General features: G+C 38.0%; 1 protein-coding gene across 2 annotated transcripts in view; it reads left to right on the forward strand.

Annotated features, from left to right (window-relative positions):
* The window catches only part of LOC131064656 (nuclear transcription factor Y subunit A-1), a 92,075-nt gene extending 75,842 nt beyond the window's left edge, over window positions 1-16,233 (forward strand). For both annotated transcript variants that reach the window (XM_057998884.2, XM_057998883.2), the window contains exons 6-7: window positions 14,747-14,914; window positions 15,137-16,233. In XM_057998884.2, the coding sequence (XP_057854867.2) occupies window positions 14,747-14,914; window positions 15,137-15,583 (615 nt within the window). In that variant the 3' untranslated portion in view covers window positions 15,584-16,233. The remainder of the gene's footprint in view (window positions 1-14,746; window positions 14,915-15,136) is intronic.
* The last annotated feature ends 1,450 nt before the right edge of the window (window positions 16,234-17,683 follow it).

Consider the following 17,683-nt stretch of genomic DNA (forward strand, 5'->3'; position numbering starts at 1 on the left):
GTTCCCCCCCTTTTTAATACTCTACTCCATTGTCTTATAGACCTGTTGACGTGTATTTTATACACCATCATACACAGAATAAAATACCAATAGGCATCTTATCCTCTCTTGAGAAAATAGTCTCTAACTGCTGAAGATTCGCATAAAGGATCAGTTAGGAAGACTCCAAGGTTCTGTTAGTAGGGTCTCTACGTGTGGACAAGCTTCCAGCGGTATGATGTGATTTGCTGTTTCCTTCAAGGGGCCTTACGTATTCTGAAAGTTCAAGATTTGCTAAACTAAAGAAACTCTTCAAAAATAACAAAAGAGTAGGGTTTGAAAGAGGTCTAATCTAATCTAACCCTAAGAATGACTTCGTGTAGACAAGACTTGGCAAGATTCAACCAACTTCAATTTTGCCATAAGGTAACAACTCAATTGAAATTAGTGCGATCTTCTAAGGTAACAAAATGATATTCTATGCATCAAAGATCAAAGACACTACCACGAAGGTACATATCCAAGATACAATAATGATTGAAGATTAAGGGACTCAAAGTATTCTCCAGTCGACCACGCAAGGCGTTCCTACAATCAGCAAGAAGCTAGTGGTTTGGATTACGAATCCTACCAAAGATCAAGTCTCACACAATGTCCTTCAAATTAACACACTACTTTGATTGAGCATGATTCAAGTAAATTAAACAACCATGAAGATAACCAAGAAAGTTGCAACAAAACACCATAACTTCAATATTCTATTGATTTCCAAGTCATCATGTACAACAATTGCTTGAATTCCTCTCTTCAAAACTCAATCTTGCTACAAAATAAAATTGCTTCTAGCTCTAATCTCTCTAATACAATAAACTCTCTGATATCTAACTATTGACTATTAACTATTACCAAATGAAATGAAAAATGGGGGTATAAATAGCATCCCCAATTACAATGAAAGGTCCAGATCGAAAGTAGATCAACGGTCAAGATCATGACACCTAAACCCTAATTAGGGTTTGTTACAAATGGCCTCCTTTTTACTGAACAAAATTAAATACATAGCCAAATATTAAATTTGGCACAAAAACCTAGGAGACATAAACCAATGACAAATAAGATGCCATGTCATCTATAACAACCTTTCATCTAGAACCTTATTCCCTTTCCAATGTTCTTTTTTGGCATATGCAATGAATCTTGTCACGATTCCTTCGATTTCTGCAATTGGAATCTCGGGAAGATTCTTCATACTCTCTTCCAAGTGGATGACCTGATCGAATGCATCTAGAAGAGCTGCGTCCCAAGTAGATTCAAGTTCCTTTGTTCTTTCAATCAGGAGCATGGTGGCAAACATTTGATCATATTGCTCATCCGTAACATTTGCGTCCTTGCAAAAGATGACCTTGATTCTATCCTCTAATTCCTGCATATCCACATCTGTCTCGACCTCGATCCTTCTGCCAAGAATGGTACGAAGTACCTCAAATACTCTGTCCTGGATCGGATTGATCACCTCCTCAACTTGGCTACATCTAGTACTGATGTCCTCAAAGAAAACATTCTTCATATGGAGTAAGGTTGACCAATGGAACAAACTGTGAGATTCCCCATCCAAGATCTTCTCTTGTGCTAAGACCTTCCTTGATGTGTGTCTAATAACTTTCAAGACAGGAATGATAACATCCTTGGTATGGGCGAATGCAGCTACTGTTATCATCAAATTGTGGATCATCTCAAGAACGTGGATAGCTTGATGAATAATCTTCATCATCCTTGTTACAAACTCTATAGCCACTGTATGAGATCTATCCATCCAATTACTTGTACGTTGAACCATATTCCTGAATCTTTCTGCCTCATTGATTGATTGAAGTGGAAGTGCTTGCACTGGTGATCTAGCTGGATCCTGACGTCCCAAAGGTTCATTGATGTGACTGAAATATGTCCTCCATGCACCGACGTCCCTCTCAAGCTTTCTATTCTTCTCCATTTCTTCTCTAAGCTTGTCTTTTAATGCTTCAAATGAATCGGTGGCATCATCCAATGTCTGCTCTGCTGTAGAGGGTCCTAGCTCAAATGTCTGTATATCATATTCCTCTGCTAAGATCTCACCTTCATATTTGTCTACTGCCGGTGTAGCTATCTTCAGTTTTCTGGATCCAGTCTCATCTCGAACCATCTTGGACATCTTGGTAGCCTTTCTCTTCTCTGTTACTTCGTGTGAACGTCCAACAAGGCTCTCTAAATCAATTGCATTGTCCTCGTCCTCTACTACGATCACCTTGGTCAATCTTTCCTTCAACCAATCTGGGATAATCGATCTTGTTTCTTGAACTTGAATCTCTTTGTGCACTATTTCTTCTTGTCTGGGAGGAGATGTCATTTCATTGTCTTCTTTATCTTCATCTAACTCATAGTCTTGGAGAGATCCATCTGGTGACCCTTGCTGTGCCTGTCCTTCTTCCTGCCTGTCGTTCTGTACCATCGATTCCATGGATTCTTCCACTTGAATTGTTCTCTTCTCAGGTCTAGAAGAAGTACCGGATGATCGATCTCTGTTAGCCTCTTGTTTCTTCTTGGAAGATTCTCTCTTTCCAGGTCTCTCTTTCCTCTTTGAACCTCTTGGATGGAGATCGCCCTCACTGGCACATCGAAGGTTACCTTCACCTGAATTTCTAGGATTAGGATTGCCTTCACTCACACTAGCTCCACCTTCGGCAGGTTTCTCTTCCAAAGTGAAAGTCATAGCTATGCCTTGCTCTCTCAACTTCTGATGCTGTACGTCAACCCATCTGCGAGTACAAGACAAAACTGGAGCCATTAAAGTATCTAGATCCACGACCTCAGGCTCATTCCAATCTAACCTTACTGATTTGCTTTCTCGATCATATGATGACTGGATATGTCTGCCACTGTCCTGAGCTTGGTCGGCCACTCTGTAAATCCTGCATTTCCTGATGAAATCCAAAGGCAATCTAGAATGCATCTTTCGTTTCACTTCAAGATCATCTAGGAGGTTCATCATAAAATCTTCAATTTGGTACTCATGCCTAAACTTTCTGCCGACTGTCTCCTCTAAATGTCCATGTGGATCAAAGCTTTCTCTCAAAGCAAAAGATGAAAAAGAATACAAGGCTAACTCCTTCTCTGCGTCATCCATAGCTAAAGCATTAGGACATACCTCAACTGAATTACCCAAAATGATAGGTACTGGAACTCCATTCTGATGTCTGTGTCTGAATGCCTTCACATATGCTGCCAACTGTCTTGTTACTTCAAGTAACACAATTCTGTCTGTCGGATACCTCGGCAACATGTATGGGGGTAAAGGACATCCATGCACTCTAATATAAGTAAACTTGGGAAACTGAATGAACCAAGCACCGTACTTCTTTATGAATTCTTGTGCATCCTGAGATAATCTGTTGTGAATCCCACCTTGCAACGTCCTTGTGATGTTCATCGTGAAAGTATCATTAACCAACCTATAGTTGCTCCCTGGCGGATGATGCAAGTAGGCATAGGAATCACAAGCTCTGACCTCGCCGGGTCCTCTTCCAATCACTCCTCTGTGAGGTAGTCCTGCGTACTCAACACTCCTGATCAAGGCATAGATGACATATGAACTCATGTGGAAGGACTTAGTAGCCTTGAGTCTCCTCAACTGTACGTCCAAGCAATGGCTAATCATCCTAGCCCAATGTATCGTACCTTTTCCCTGAACAATCACCTGGATGAAGTAAAACATCCACTTCTCAAAATAGAAGGCATGAGGGGCTCCTGTAACTCGGTTGAGCATGGTAATCAAATCTCTGTACTCCTCCTGGAAATCAATCCTGTGCGGTGTGTTCGGTACCTTGCTCAGACGGGGACGGCTCTTAAGTAACCAGTTCTTATTGATGATGCTTAGACAAGCATCTGGATCATCTTCGTACATTGATCTGGCTCCTTCTATGCTCTTATATATCATGTCCCTGTGCTCTGGAAGATGGAAAGCTTCACTTATAGCTTCCTCTGAAAGGTACGCCAAAGTGTTTCCCTCTTTGGACACGATCGTTCTGGACTGTGGATCATAATGACGAGCACACTCGATCATCAACTCATGGCACTGAATAGTTGGAGGAAAGCCGGCCGCCTTAATGATACCACTCTCAATTATTCTCCGGGCGACAGGTGATGGCTTGCCAATGTAAGGGACCTCTCGAAATTTCTTCGTGCTGAAGTTGCCTAAGTTTGTATCTCCAATGTTGCTCCACTTCGACACGATCTTAGTCTCCACTTCTTCGGTCTTCTGATCTTCTTTCATGAGAGCTGAATGACTGGTGGATGCTCCCGCCTTTGGGGTCGCCATACCTACACAACATTTCATAATAAGAAGCTAGATTTTGCAATAAATAACATGGATTAGAGAGTAAATTTTAGGAAACTTCATGATAAGTCTTTGAGTTATCATTTCCTAAAATAAAACGATTGAGCTAGGAATTCTAAATTCAAAATTAGACTATTTAAGTAATGACGATCAACAAATAAAACAATAAAGCAAATATCGCCATACCTCAATAGAGAGCTAACTCTAGAATGCAAAAAGAACAAAATCGCCTAGGCAAAATTGACGTATAGATAGTCTTCAACGCAATCTCTCCTTTAAAATATCAATTTCACCACCTTTTGATATGTCCTCGATGTGATCTTCGAATCAACGTTCCTCTTATCAAGTTCGCCACCCTTCAAGTTTTTTGACGTGATCTCCAATGGATTTGACAAGTTCGCACAAATGGAAACCTCAAGTTCGCACCACCTTGCTTGGAATGAAATTCGCTCCACCTTGGATATCAATTCGCACTTCTTCCTTTGATCGCATATGAGATGAAAATGATAATGTGAAAATAATGATTTTCACCCTCCTTTTATAGCGCTTACCTCTCACCACCATATAGGCCGACTTTGGTAAAAATAAAGCAATTTTTAAACGATTTTTTAATAAGTAATAAAGGCCGACCTCCATATCTTAGCGCTCTTTTTGATTTTTTATTAATTAATTAATAATTAATTAAATCCCTTTGTTTTTAAATTATCAAATTCGATTTTTTTTAAAGGCAAAATAATTAATAAATGTTAAGCGCAACATTTAAATGCTAATTTATTGAATTTCAAAAATTATCGATTTAGCATTTAAAATAAATTCAAAAAACATTTGTTTGAGCGCCAAATTCATGAAGATGAAAGATACGTACCTCATCGCCCTGGTCCCTGACTGGGGGACAGGAGCGATTCATCAATTTGGTTTTTTACGTCCCAAGGTCCCCATCCCCACGTTGGATTTACCATTTTCGCTAGGTCCTTCGAACTAGATCGACTTGCATGTGTGCATGAGTGCCCTTGGACCATTATCGCCCTGGTCCCTTGGAGAGGGACAGGAGCGATCTTAATGTTTTCACTTGAAATTCTCCATTTTTGATATCAACTCCTCCTTCATCACCTTTTAGAAGACGTTTCGAACCTTGTGCAACTTTATTTTGACGTGATCTTTAAAGGATAACATGTGTCTTGGCAAATATCGCCCTGGTCCCTTGGAGAGGGACAGGAGCGATCCTCATAATTTCTCCTTGACCTAGCATCTTTAATCTCTAATCTTCATTGTAGGTCGAATAATAACATTGTTTGTTCATTCCATGCTTGTTCCACTTGATTTTTACAAGGCATTTAGACTTTAGAAGGATTATCGCCCTTGTCCCTTGGAGAGGGACAGGAGCGATCTTGAAGCTCTAGTCCAAATGCATCACCTCTCAAACTTGGTTCTTCGTTCATTGCCTCTTAAAGGACGTTCTTGATCTAGCACGAACTTGCCTTGTCTTGGTTTTGACGGAACATGAATGTTTTAATGAAATCGCTTTGGTCCTTGTCCAAAGGACAGGAGCGATATGAGTTCCTTGCACAAATTGGTAACACTTTGACATTCAAAACTCCTGCATATCATCTTCAAAAGACGCCTTATACCTTGTGTGATCCCGAAAAACCCTGACTTGGCATGAACTTGAAGGAAAATGAAGAATCCTAAGCAAATCGCCCTGGTCCCTTGGAGAGGGACAGGAGCGATATAGCTTCTTTGTTCGATTTGAGGATCTTTTAACGTTTGAAGTCTTTGCATATCACCTTCTAATCATGCCTTGGACCTCATACGACCTTGCAAAACCTTGACCTTACGTGATTTTTGAGAGATTTGGCCAATATAATAGATATCGCTCTGGTCCCTTCCTGAGGGACAGGAGCGAACTTCAAGGTTTTGGACTTGTCTTTGCTTTCTTCAACTTGCAATTGTCTTCATCGGGTAAAACGTGATCCCTTGATCTTCCTTAATCACTTGATGCTTGACAAACTTTCAAAATTTATGCCTTCATGCAAATTTCGCTCTGGTCCCTTCCTGAGGGACAGGAGCGAATTAGGTGTCTTGATGCAAATTCTTTAACTTGGCGACCTTTGTGACTTTGTGCTTGATGGAGATACCTTAAAATGTCCTCACCACCTTGTTCTTCGCCTTGGAGTGTCCTGAACTTGGAGGAACGGTAATATAACCATTATATCGCCCTGGTCCCTTGGAGAGGGACAGGAGCGATCTTGCTCTTGTAGGCTCCACATCACATTGCTAACCTCTAAAATTACCTTCAACGGATTCGTAACATTTCATTCCATTCATCCATGCCTTGGGTTTGATTGTAATTTAGCAAGAAATTTGCCTTAGACAAAAATCGCTCTGGTCCCTTCCTGAGGGACAGGAGCGAACTAGGCATTTGAGGTCCCTTGCTGACATTTGGTAATCTTCAATTTATCTTCAATGAGTTCATCTCGTCGTCTTTCTTGCCTTCAAACTTATAACTTGCTTGATTTTCGTCCAGAACATGCCCTATGAAGAATATCGCTTTGGTCCCTGGGAGAGGGATGGGAGCTACCATGTACTTCGCCCTGGTCCCTGACTGAGGGACAGGAGCGATTTTGGCATTCTGGACCATTCTCCTTCATGTCGGCACTTCAAGTTATATTCATTTGATAAAACATATCTCCTTGGACCTCTTCAAATCATCAAGTCGTTAAAATCCTGCAAGTACACGGCAATATTTGATTTTGAGCTCCGGTCCTTCACTGAGGGACAGGAGCGATTTTGCTCTTACAGGTCAAAATAACATGATTTCACAAGTTTAATCAATTCACGAGGCAAAAACGAATCATTCTCAATGCCTGGGATCAAAAATCAAAAAAGTCAAAATTTGGTCAAAATTACTCAATTGGACAAAAATTCACACTTCATCTTCAACACTTAGACAAATTTAAGCTCTGCACTCAAAATTCCAATTGAAAATAGACCATTTTGGTGAAATCATTGCATTCAAAATTTGCATTCTACAAAAGGAAGCTCAAAAGCTCTCAAAACTGACTGGATTCTGGCCTGAAAAGACGGCAATTAAAACCCTAAGGCTTGACCCTAAATCCAGACAATTGACCGACTGACAAAACCCTAAAAGCGAAGCGAAAAGCGAGCGAAAAAGAGGGGGTCCCCATTTCAAATGGGGCGATGTGTGAAATGGTCACAACAATACCTCACCGTACCTTTTCATGAATAGAGGCCACTCTTAGTCACCACTTTTATTAATTAGTCAGACATACCTCTTGATACAGATTAATAAAAGTGGTGACTAAGAGGTATATCTGTGGCCCTAAGTGATACATTGGCAGTGATCCCTTTGGTTAATAAACATAAATGGAGATTAAGAAGAAGATAGCAATTAGGATGACGACATTGGCAGAGATGCAACTGTGGGACTTTGGTTGTGGCCCTGCGCTTCCTAGAGGATATGATTGAGATTCTTCGGAATATACATATGTAATATATGTATGTGAACAAACACAGACACTCGTGTGTGTACTTGTGCATGTATGAACAAACACAGACACTCGTGTGTGTACTTGTGCATGTATGAACAAACCCATACCTGAACCTGGGAAAAAATAAATTTATGATATTGTGTACCCAAACATTGAACATGTACCAGAGCCCAAACCTGAACCAGCAACTTAGGCTTTGGCTTTCCTGAGACTTGGACATGGGACTAGTGGGTTTCTCATGAAAATTTTACATCAATTCATCTACATGAGATGTGTAAGATCAATATGAACAAATTTGGTTTTAACATGGTTTAAACAACAAATTTTGAAAATAATAATTTATTATTTACCACGACCTAGTAGGATCCTTAAATACTGGCTGGAGTTTCAGTGACATTTATATGCTGATACAAATGAAGGTGGCATTCTGGTGGACAGCAAGGAAAGTACTGCTACAAGAATTGAAGCCAGCTTCTTCTCCTTTTTTTCTCCAACTCGTGGCTGGTGCTCAAGGGATAAGTCAGAGAATTTTATGTAGCAAGTGTATATATTGAATTTGAATTCTCAATATTGCAAACCCTAGTTCCAACCACAAAATCCTAGATCTACAATTTAAATTCAACAACACATCAATGAAGAACCATCAAACATGTAAAATCACAAAACAACTCAAATGATACCTTCACACATTCACATGGGTTTGATCTTCATTGTTCTCCTATCTCCATTGATCAAGCTTGCACAAGGACTCAATGGTGAACAGATGTGGTTGTGATGATGTTAGCTTGATGTAGGCTAAAGTCAATTTGGCAGAATGTAAGTATGCTTCAAGGTTGCTATATGGGAAAGAGAGGGGAGGAAATCTCTTATATAGAGAACATCCTAAAAACAAAGGGCTGAGATTAGGTGAGTAAACATATAAATGCTTTTAAATTTACTTTGCCAGCCACATCAGAATCTTAGACCATGCTTTGGTGCTGTTTGGAGACTTGTGCACGATCATATACCAAACTTTGCTCTGCAAATCAACTTCTCATCTTCCTCTACATGCCTACACTTACGCAGTCTTCATAAACAGCACCAAGATTCATGCAACATGGAATAACAACAGCAATCAAAAACATAAGCACAAACGACTCTTTTAATTGACAAACAATAACATGAGTTTTAATGTCATAAGCTGCAAGTGCCAATTGACATGCCCACGGGAATTTAGAAAAGCGTAGGATTCAGATTTTTGTCTTCTAAGAAGATGCAAACATTTTGGAGACCCAATATCCAGCCTCCCTTCTACTGCAAAAACAAAACAAACCAGAATCAAACTGTGATGTCCCCAAACTGAACCTCTTCAAGTATTGTTAACATTAAGAAAGCTCCTTGTATTATCTTTATAAATGATGTGAATAGGGGATAGTGGATGATCTGGATATATGATCCTGATCAATAAGACCAAAGTCATAAAGACTTGCAGGCTAAGCGTTCATCGGGAGTAGAGGAAGGAATTACGGTGAATTGTTATTAGCACGGGCTTCCTTCTTCCATCACGACACTCAAGTGTTTCTATATGAAGGGATTAACAAAGAGTTGCAATTATCTGTGCAAAGGATGAGATCAAAAGTAAAGATTGATAAAGACGCTCGAGATGGAAGACTAATTCATATTAAATATGGTGCGATAATATACAACTCGATAATCTACCTTACCCTACAGAAATCATTTGTTATGCTAACCAAGGAGACTCAGAATAAGAAGACCCAACGATAACTAATTATCATTGTTTAACAGTAACAACTAAATATCAATGAGAAAAGATAATGGACGATTGCTATTCCATTCTTCAACGATAATATCATGGGCAGCGATTTGAATCTATGAAACAATTATAAGATAAAAGATGGAATCATTACGATAACAGTAGTCAACGATCAGACTAAGAAGTGATTATATTAATAACTATAAAGATGAGCCTAGACCAGCGTGACTAATAATATTGAAGTGGTCAGTGAATATAATATGCGATAATTAATACGTGGGGGAGCAGCGATTATAATAACCTTTATATCATTACCGATCTGGATCATGCAGCGATTAGTACTTGGAATGCTGCGATTAGCTTATAGGAAAAAGAAGTGATTATGAATAGATACGAGAGGTGTCTTTTAGGAACGCAACCTATTATATCCAAGTACAAGATATAGAGAGGCAAAATCAAGAATCATTCTAAAGAGGGAAGTCAGGCAATGACAACATCGATCTATATGATAATCAATTTACAGCAATGATATCAAACCATTCCCTGACGAAGGGATTTTGCTTTTGGTTTTATTATATTCTATGGGAATAATCCTACTGGATTCAAACAGAACTCAGAAAATATATATTAATTCAGTAGCCTTTATAATTAGCTTGCAATGTGGAAGCTGATTATAAAGGAAGGAATACCACGTGGGGGGCTTTGATCTGACATAGATATCAGAATTAAAGGAAAATTAATTCAATAGAAATTCAGATTAATTAGTATTAGAATAAGCTTGCCAAAGTGCTTTGTGGGCCCCACACAACAATCATCCATATTCCTGTAATAAATGAATTCTCAAACAGTGTTTGCAGCAATTAATAAAGGTTTGGAGATTTCACAATTATTATTGTTTTTTTAGCAGCAGCTCCACTAAAGGGAATGGGACCCACTTGGAAGCCTTTTGAATATGGGCTGTGGTTTTTATTTTAGCCCCACTTAAGCCTTGCAGATTATTGATTGTGATTTGAACAATTAGCATTACCAAAAGGTCAACAATGGTCTAAGAAGAGTCAACAACAGGTTGAAGATTGAAGATTTTTGTTTGGGAAAATTATTTGTTTTTTTACCCACTCTCCACTAATTGTGAGATGTCAATCAGATGGTCTAAGGGGATGTTTACAATATAGAAACATATATCTCAAATCAGAAAATTTATCAAGATAAGTACTACTTTTCCAAACTAGCTTTAAAACTTTAAGTCGAATATTATAATGAAATATAGTCAATTTTGATAAAGTTATATTTATTAATGTATTACAACTCACTTCAAGTTAGAATTGTTGTTTCAGGACTAAATTAAGGAGAATCCCGAAGGGGGACGTTACACAAACAGTCTTCTCACAGCACACAGGCTTCAACTACTTCTTCTTTAACCACCTAGAGTGCTCTGATGCCACATGTTGATGTTGAAACACACACCCATTCACACTCACAGGATTGAAGAGGAAGAAGAATGATAGAGAAGGGGATCCATGACAATGAAATACACACAATGTAATCTCATAAGTGGCCCTCTATCATTCATTCACACGCTGAATCAATGTACATATAAATACAAAGAGGTAGTTTAACCACCCATCAACCACCAAAGCAACTACCATCTAATCAATGTGATTAGGAATGGTTGATCAAAGAGACGTAGAAGCACAGGGTAGGAATATAAACCCAAAACTATAAATGATTATATCCAACATTGGGTACTTCTCCAAAAATTCTCTAGATTTTAATTTTGAATCCTTCAGTAGAAGTCCCTTCCTTTTGGCCTATATCGTACCAGTTTCCTTGATCTTGAGAAATGTATGGTCCTCCATAGTGATACCTTTGGGTTTCAAGATCAAATTTCCCTCCTCATTTTCTACATGTAGCTCAGACATGAAATATGAAATTCATCATGTGACTTTCCCAAGTTTGGTATGTGCAAAGCATTAGCAACTTCCTTAACCTTTGCCTTAACCTTATAAGGCCCATAATACCTTAGTTATAGTTATTTATTGCCCTTCTCTTTCTTTTCTGTTTGCATGTCTGGTTGTAGGTAAACAGATACCATATTCCCTTCCTCAAAATGACCTTTAGTGTTGGGTTGGTCTACTTGTTCTGCATCCTATTTGTGCTAATTGCTAAATTTTCCTTAAGCTATATAATACATTTCACATCTATTGTAGGACATCAATTGCTACAGGAACCTTTGCCATTCTAGGTATTAAATCCTTGGGTGATGAAAACTTTATAACTATATGATGAATTGATGGGGGGTTATCTTTAGGGCCAAGTGATATGCAACGTTATTCTAGTTTTCTACTAGTTACAATCATTTCAACTACTTAATATGTTTGTTGCTTGCATACCTGCTTTAATAGCTTCTAATTTTTATTTGCTGCCCCTGCCATCCTATCCGTTTGAGGGTGGTAGGAAATACTCATCTCGAAGGAGATCCATGCTGGCCTAAATAGTTCTTGCCAAAATTACTATGAGAATGTGGTCCTTTGTTAAGATGTAGTAAGAGAAATTGAGAACCTATGCAACTTATAGATGTGTTGGAAGGTCTAAAAATAAATTTGCATGCAATGGATCCAGATTTAGTCATAGTGATGAAGTGAACATATTTTGTTAACTGGTCTTTCACAAGAAAGATATAATCTTTATCATTTGATATTGATACTTCTAAGATGACATTCATGGTTATAACTCCCCACTTCTAGTTTGTATTTACCTGTGATAGAAGACCCTGTGAAGGAATGAATCACCTTGTTATGCTGATAAGTGTGACACTCAACTACAAACCTTACGGTGCTAGAATTCTTATTCTAGTAGGAGTAATCATATTCTTTTAGGATTTTTGGTGGTTGACAAGCACTGCAGAGCTGGATTCATGCCCATGCTTAAGGGCTTTTTGAGTGAAAGTGGACTTATTCCTTAAGCTTATGTGAGTTTTGAAGAGGATATTATTTCTAACTGATCAGTCTTCCCTTTCTTTGCATCTGTAAACTCGTCTGAGCTGGGGTATAGCAGGGTTACTTTGTATAGTCTTGATGAAGTCCTTAGGCACACTAGGTGGTAAATGGCGAGTACATGAAAAGCTCATGTTTCATCCTTTTGTGTTAGTGAATTTGAAATAACATTACCTATAAACCCTTTATATCATCTCATTGCCATAAGAAATGCATGCTGTCAATACAATTTTGTTGCTCCTCTATAAGTGTCCCATGAGTCATGAGATACATTAGGTGGAGACGGTCAATATTGATGAACTTGCTTTCTAGGAGCAATTGGTTCCATTCTATAACTACATGCAATATGGTTAACATTTCCAGTTTCCTTACTATGTGGTGACATGCATTTTTCCCTATAATTAATCTCTTACAGGTAGAAAAGTGAGAAGACTCAGATATTCTATAGCTACGCAGATTTTGACATTGTCACACTGACCTGTCAGCATTTGTGTATGGACTGCACTCTTCCAAAGAATGCTTAATGCCCCCGTGTCTGGGATAGTCTAATGGAAATTGAAGTCCCCTCCAATGCTTACATTCAAAATAGTCAAAGCAAGAAAATAATAGTTCATTGACTTCTTAAAACTACCGGAAAAGTAAGTATCGAAGCTCCCAATTTGCTCCCATATTAGACTCATCATTTGGATTCCAAATCCTTTCAAAGCTCAAGTTAATTTTGAGGTTTCATTATTTAAGGGAGATCATTTATCTGTTATAGAGTAAGCTAATCAAGTTGATATGTTTTTCCTTCACATTTTAGACCTGCATTTGTAATAGTTTTTCCAATTTGAGACCTGACAGCGAAAAAGAAGCTTTGTAGAAAATCAAAATGACCTCGAAACATCTCCTTAAAACTATATGTGATTTTCTCCATTTTCTTTTCGTGGACCTCTTGATTTCTGTCTTCAGAACTCTAGTGATGACATTGTTTAAAAGAGTTTTTTGAGATATTAAATTTTTTGTAAAGCTTGTTTACTTAGCTAACCAAAAATTTAGCATAGACCTTCACTTTGCTTGCCACAATTAATCAGAGATGCATACAATTGGGGTCAGAACATAGCCACTATTTCTTTATTGAACACTTCATTGTGTTAGGAGAGATGCATGGTTATGAATTATCATATTATTTAACTCGTAAGGTTCCTTTCATTGTGTATTTACCAAATGCTTCTAGCACACAAAAATGAAACCAGCGTAGACTTGGGTTAGTTACTACTAATCAGAAAGTTACTAGAAGGGAATTGGATATTATAATCTCCATTCTCTAGATTTTTGCCTTCTCTGGACCACTCAGAGCAATTTGAGTAGCTGCAGGTTGGCCACCATATCTTCTCCATGTGATAGTCTGAATTCTCTCTAAAATGTTTTACCTTGTTCTCCGTACAGAGGTGTGCAAAAAATGTAAGAAAATAGTTACTTAAATACCAGCTGATCCCCCATCCTTTATAAGTGCTAGATCTTTCCATCCATTGCAATCAAAAAATACTTGTGTTCACTTGAAGTGCTAGTTTCTTGCTATTAGACCCTTGATGGAAATGATGACTTTTGGAGTAGATATATTTCAAATAAGCAAGAGGTCATTGTTGTTATGATCAGAATAGGACTCTAAATTCTAATTAGGATATTATGAGAGCTACTCAAATTTGTCCTGTTGGTCTTAATACGTTGCTCTTCATACAAAAAGGAAAACTCTTCAGGAAGAATACTCGTACGATCTTAGTATGTTTTTGTTGTTGAGACGCTGACAGCAGAGCATTTTGTGATCTTACACTTTTGAATCTCAAATGTGAGGGCCCATTGTGTGGCCTTTTTGTATTAATTAATGAATTGTGATAATTGTTATGCATATATCTTAAAATTTTACATGAAAAATATTTAGCAAACACTCAAGCAGAAATATTGGAGGGTCAAGTTTGCTGCAATTTATGCTTTAAGAAACCCAGGTGAATGGGTAAGCAAACAAGAGGAATACGATGACTTTTCACTTTACTAATCTGATAATGTAGATGTATTATAATGGAAACAAGGTGCCAGTGTTTGTGGATGCAATCTTGAAACATTCTATTTTATTTCATTTGTCAGTTTTAAATTATTATTTCAGGTTCATCCCCACATACTTGGGGTGCAGCAAGCTCGCATACCTTTGCCATCAGATGTCATTGAAGATGAACCGGTTTATGTCAATGCAAAACAATACCATGGAATTTTGCGGCGCCGTAAATCTCGTGCCAAAGCAGAATTGGAAAATAAAGTCCCTAAAATCCGGAAGGTGAGGAACTCTTGTTATTATCATTATTTCCAATGCACATAACAAATTTATGTTCAGATTTTTATTCGTAAATCCCCTAATGTGTCAACAAATATGGAGGATTTCATTCTCCAAAGTGAACATATGAATCAGTTAGCTGTTGATAGCGTGGCATATGCTCTTGTTATTTGGGAAATAAAGAATATTGATATATTTGTCTCAATTTTGCTGGCTGTTTTACAGCCATATCTACATGAGTCTCGTCATCGTCATGCAATGCGACGGGCAAGGGGATGTGGTGGCCGCTTTCTTAACACAAAGAAGTTAGATTCAAAAGTTGATGCTCTGAATGGAAAGTTATCAGGACTGCATGAACAGTCACTTAGTTCATCAGGGTCTGAAGCTTTGAATTCTGAAAATGGAAATACAAGTTCTGCACAGGAGGCACAGGGTAATTCTGCACTATCAGGCTCAGAAGTTACAAGCTTGTCACAGTCCTCTACTGATGTAACAAGCTACCATTATTCACAAGGTGTATCGTATCTTAATCACCAACCCAGCTCACATTTCCATCTGTTGGGCTTTCATCCTCTTTCAGATGGGAATGATGAAGTTGTCAGCAGGCAAGGTGGGGGTTATCCAATGAGATGGATTGCAGCAGAGGGTTGCTGCAATCCAATGAAAGTTTGATAAGGAAAGTTGGTTGGGCTCTCATTTGCATTGATAGGCGTTTCGTTTAATTTGGGTCCTGTAGATGATGGGGGAAATTTGCCTCAATTATAGAAAGTGAAATATTTGAACAGAGATGAAGCTCACTTACAGTTTGGGGTTCTATTTTTCCCATTATCACGAGCTCAAAGGTGCATGCTTACTGCATTTGAGAGTCTTTTCATGGAGGTAGCCAGATGGAGGAGTCCGTTGCATTAAAACATGTTTCTGAGATGGTGCAACTGTCAAAAGTTATCAATGCCATTTTCTGCTTCGGGCTTTGTTCAAGAGATTGAGCTATTCCACCTGGTATTTCCAAGGGCAAATCATTCTTGGCTGGTTCTTTTTAAAACAATTTCGTCATATCCTAGTATAAATAACTATTTGTCCAGGACAATGTGATTTAAACTGTCACATCTGGATTATTGCATGTGTGGTTTTGCGTAGAATTGAGTGCAACTCTTATGCTAATAATTAGAAAAACACTATATGTAACAAACTTGGTTTTCTCTTGTATAAAACTATTCCATGGGATGGAAAAAAAACTCATCAGTATGACAGTATGTTGTAGCAAACTTCTTATGTATCCTATCTGTTTGGAACAATAATATATATTATAATATGGTTTGATAGACTGAGTTAAAAAGTGACCATCTACTTGGATAACTCGTTTCTGCATTGAATCAATTGGTAATCATCCTTTATTTTTGTTATGCAGTATTGAATTATGGATTAGAGAATAGATATGAAAAGCTGTTGGCATTATTCAATTGTGTGTCCTGCCATATGTTTCAGGTATTAACTGTTTCAGATCATATGCTTCATTGTTGTACGGTGCATTCATTATTTATCTTATATCTACTTTTGCTTGTCTGATTTATGTTTTGCATGATGGAAATGAGGTTCATTAGTATCTGTAGCTATAAAAAACCATTAATCTGGAAATTGTACTTGTGTCTCTTTTAGGATGTATCCAGAAGGACTTTTTTTCTTGTAATTCATGGAGGATGTGAGTGATGTCTTGTACTACTTTAAATTGGAAACAAGATCTTCTGTTCATTGTTTGTTCACTTTGTCTGTCTCAAACATTATGTCAAATGCTATTTGTTTTTTTAAGCATTAATCGTGGAAGTCCATGTGCAATGTGTGATCTGCTGGGGTTAACTAAATTGTTTCAATGCTTCTTTCTGCTTAGTGTTGGTGACTGTGATGCAATTACGTATGGTTGCATTTTTGAGGGACAGGTTTTTCTTGCTTTTGACGAACTTTATGATATGATTCTGTTGTATTTTGGTAATAGATATCTGGATATTTGGATCAGAGGATGGTTTAGTGTTAACAAGGAAGAACTGGGTGTGGTGTTGGACATATGTATGCATTTCATCATAATCTGCTAGATTTTCGTACTGTTAAAGCTCGAAAATTCTGAAAGTTTGTGATATAATCAATTTTTTTCTAGCTATGGGTTGCAAGTGGAAGTGAGAATGAGTTATAGCGAGCGTCTAGGGTTTTATAAGGGGTGTTAAGGGGTCTTGTGGGTGCTCCCTCCTCCCCTTGTGCCCCCATCACCTATCTTTTGTTTAGCCTTATTTAAAAAACATGGAGCAGAAATTGATGACCATGGAGACATCTAGTCATCTCCAGAATGGTCATGGGAAATCTCAAAGGTTCTTGGGCATCCCTAGGAAACCATGCATGATTTTGGCATGTTCTAGGGGTGCGTGCTCAATCAATGACAAGATAACCTGATGACATTTCCCTTGTCTGTTCACACGTTTTGGAAACAAGAGGGTATTGACACATCCTTAATGATGAGACCAAATATAGGCAAAGGCTAGAACGTACTTGGAGAAATTCACCATTTGAATGCCCTGATCTAGCTTTGGTATGGTAAACCTGCAGTAAAATATTGATTATGTAACCACAAGAAGTTCTCAAAGCGTATATGATTGTAATCATCCAATCTTTAGTACTTCCCAATCGAAGGGGCTGCTTCAATTTTTTTTTTAAAGTGACGTAGCATTAATTTAGTTTAGTATACTAACGATTAAGATAACCAATTAAATTTGAATATGGATTTTA

The sequence above is a fragment of the Cryptomeria japonica genome, chromosome 9, assembly GCF_030272615.1.
Source record: "Cryptomeria japonica chromosome 9, Sugi_1.0, whole genome shotgun sequence".
Classification (NCBI taxonomy): domain Eukaryota; kingdom Viridiplantae; phylum Streptophyta; class Pinopsida; order Cupressales; family Cupressaceae; genus Cryptomeria; species Cryptomeria japonica.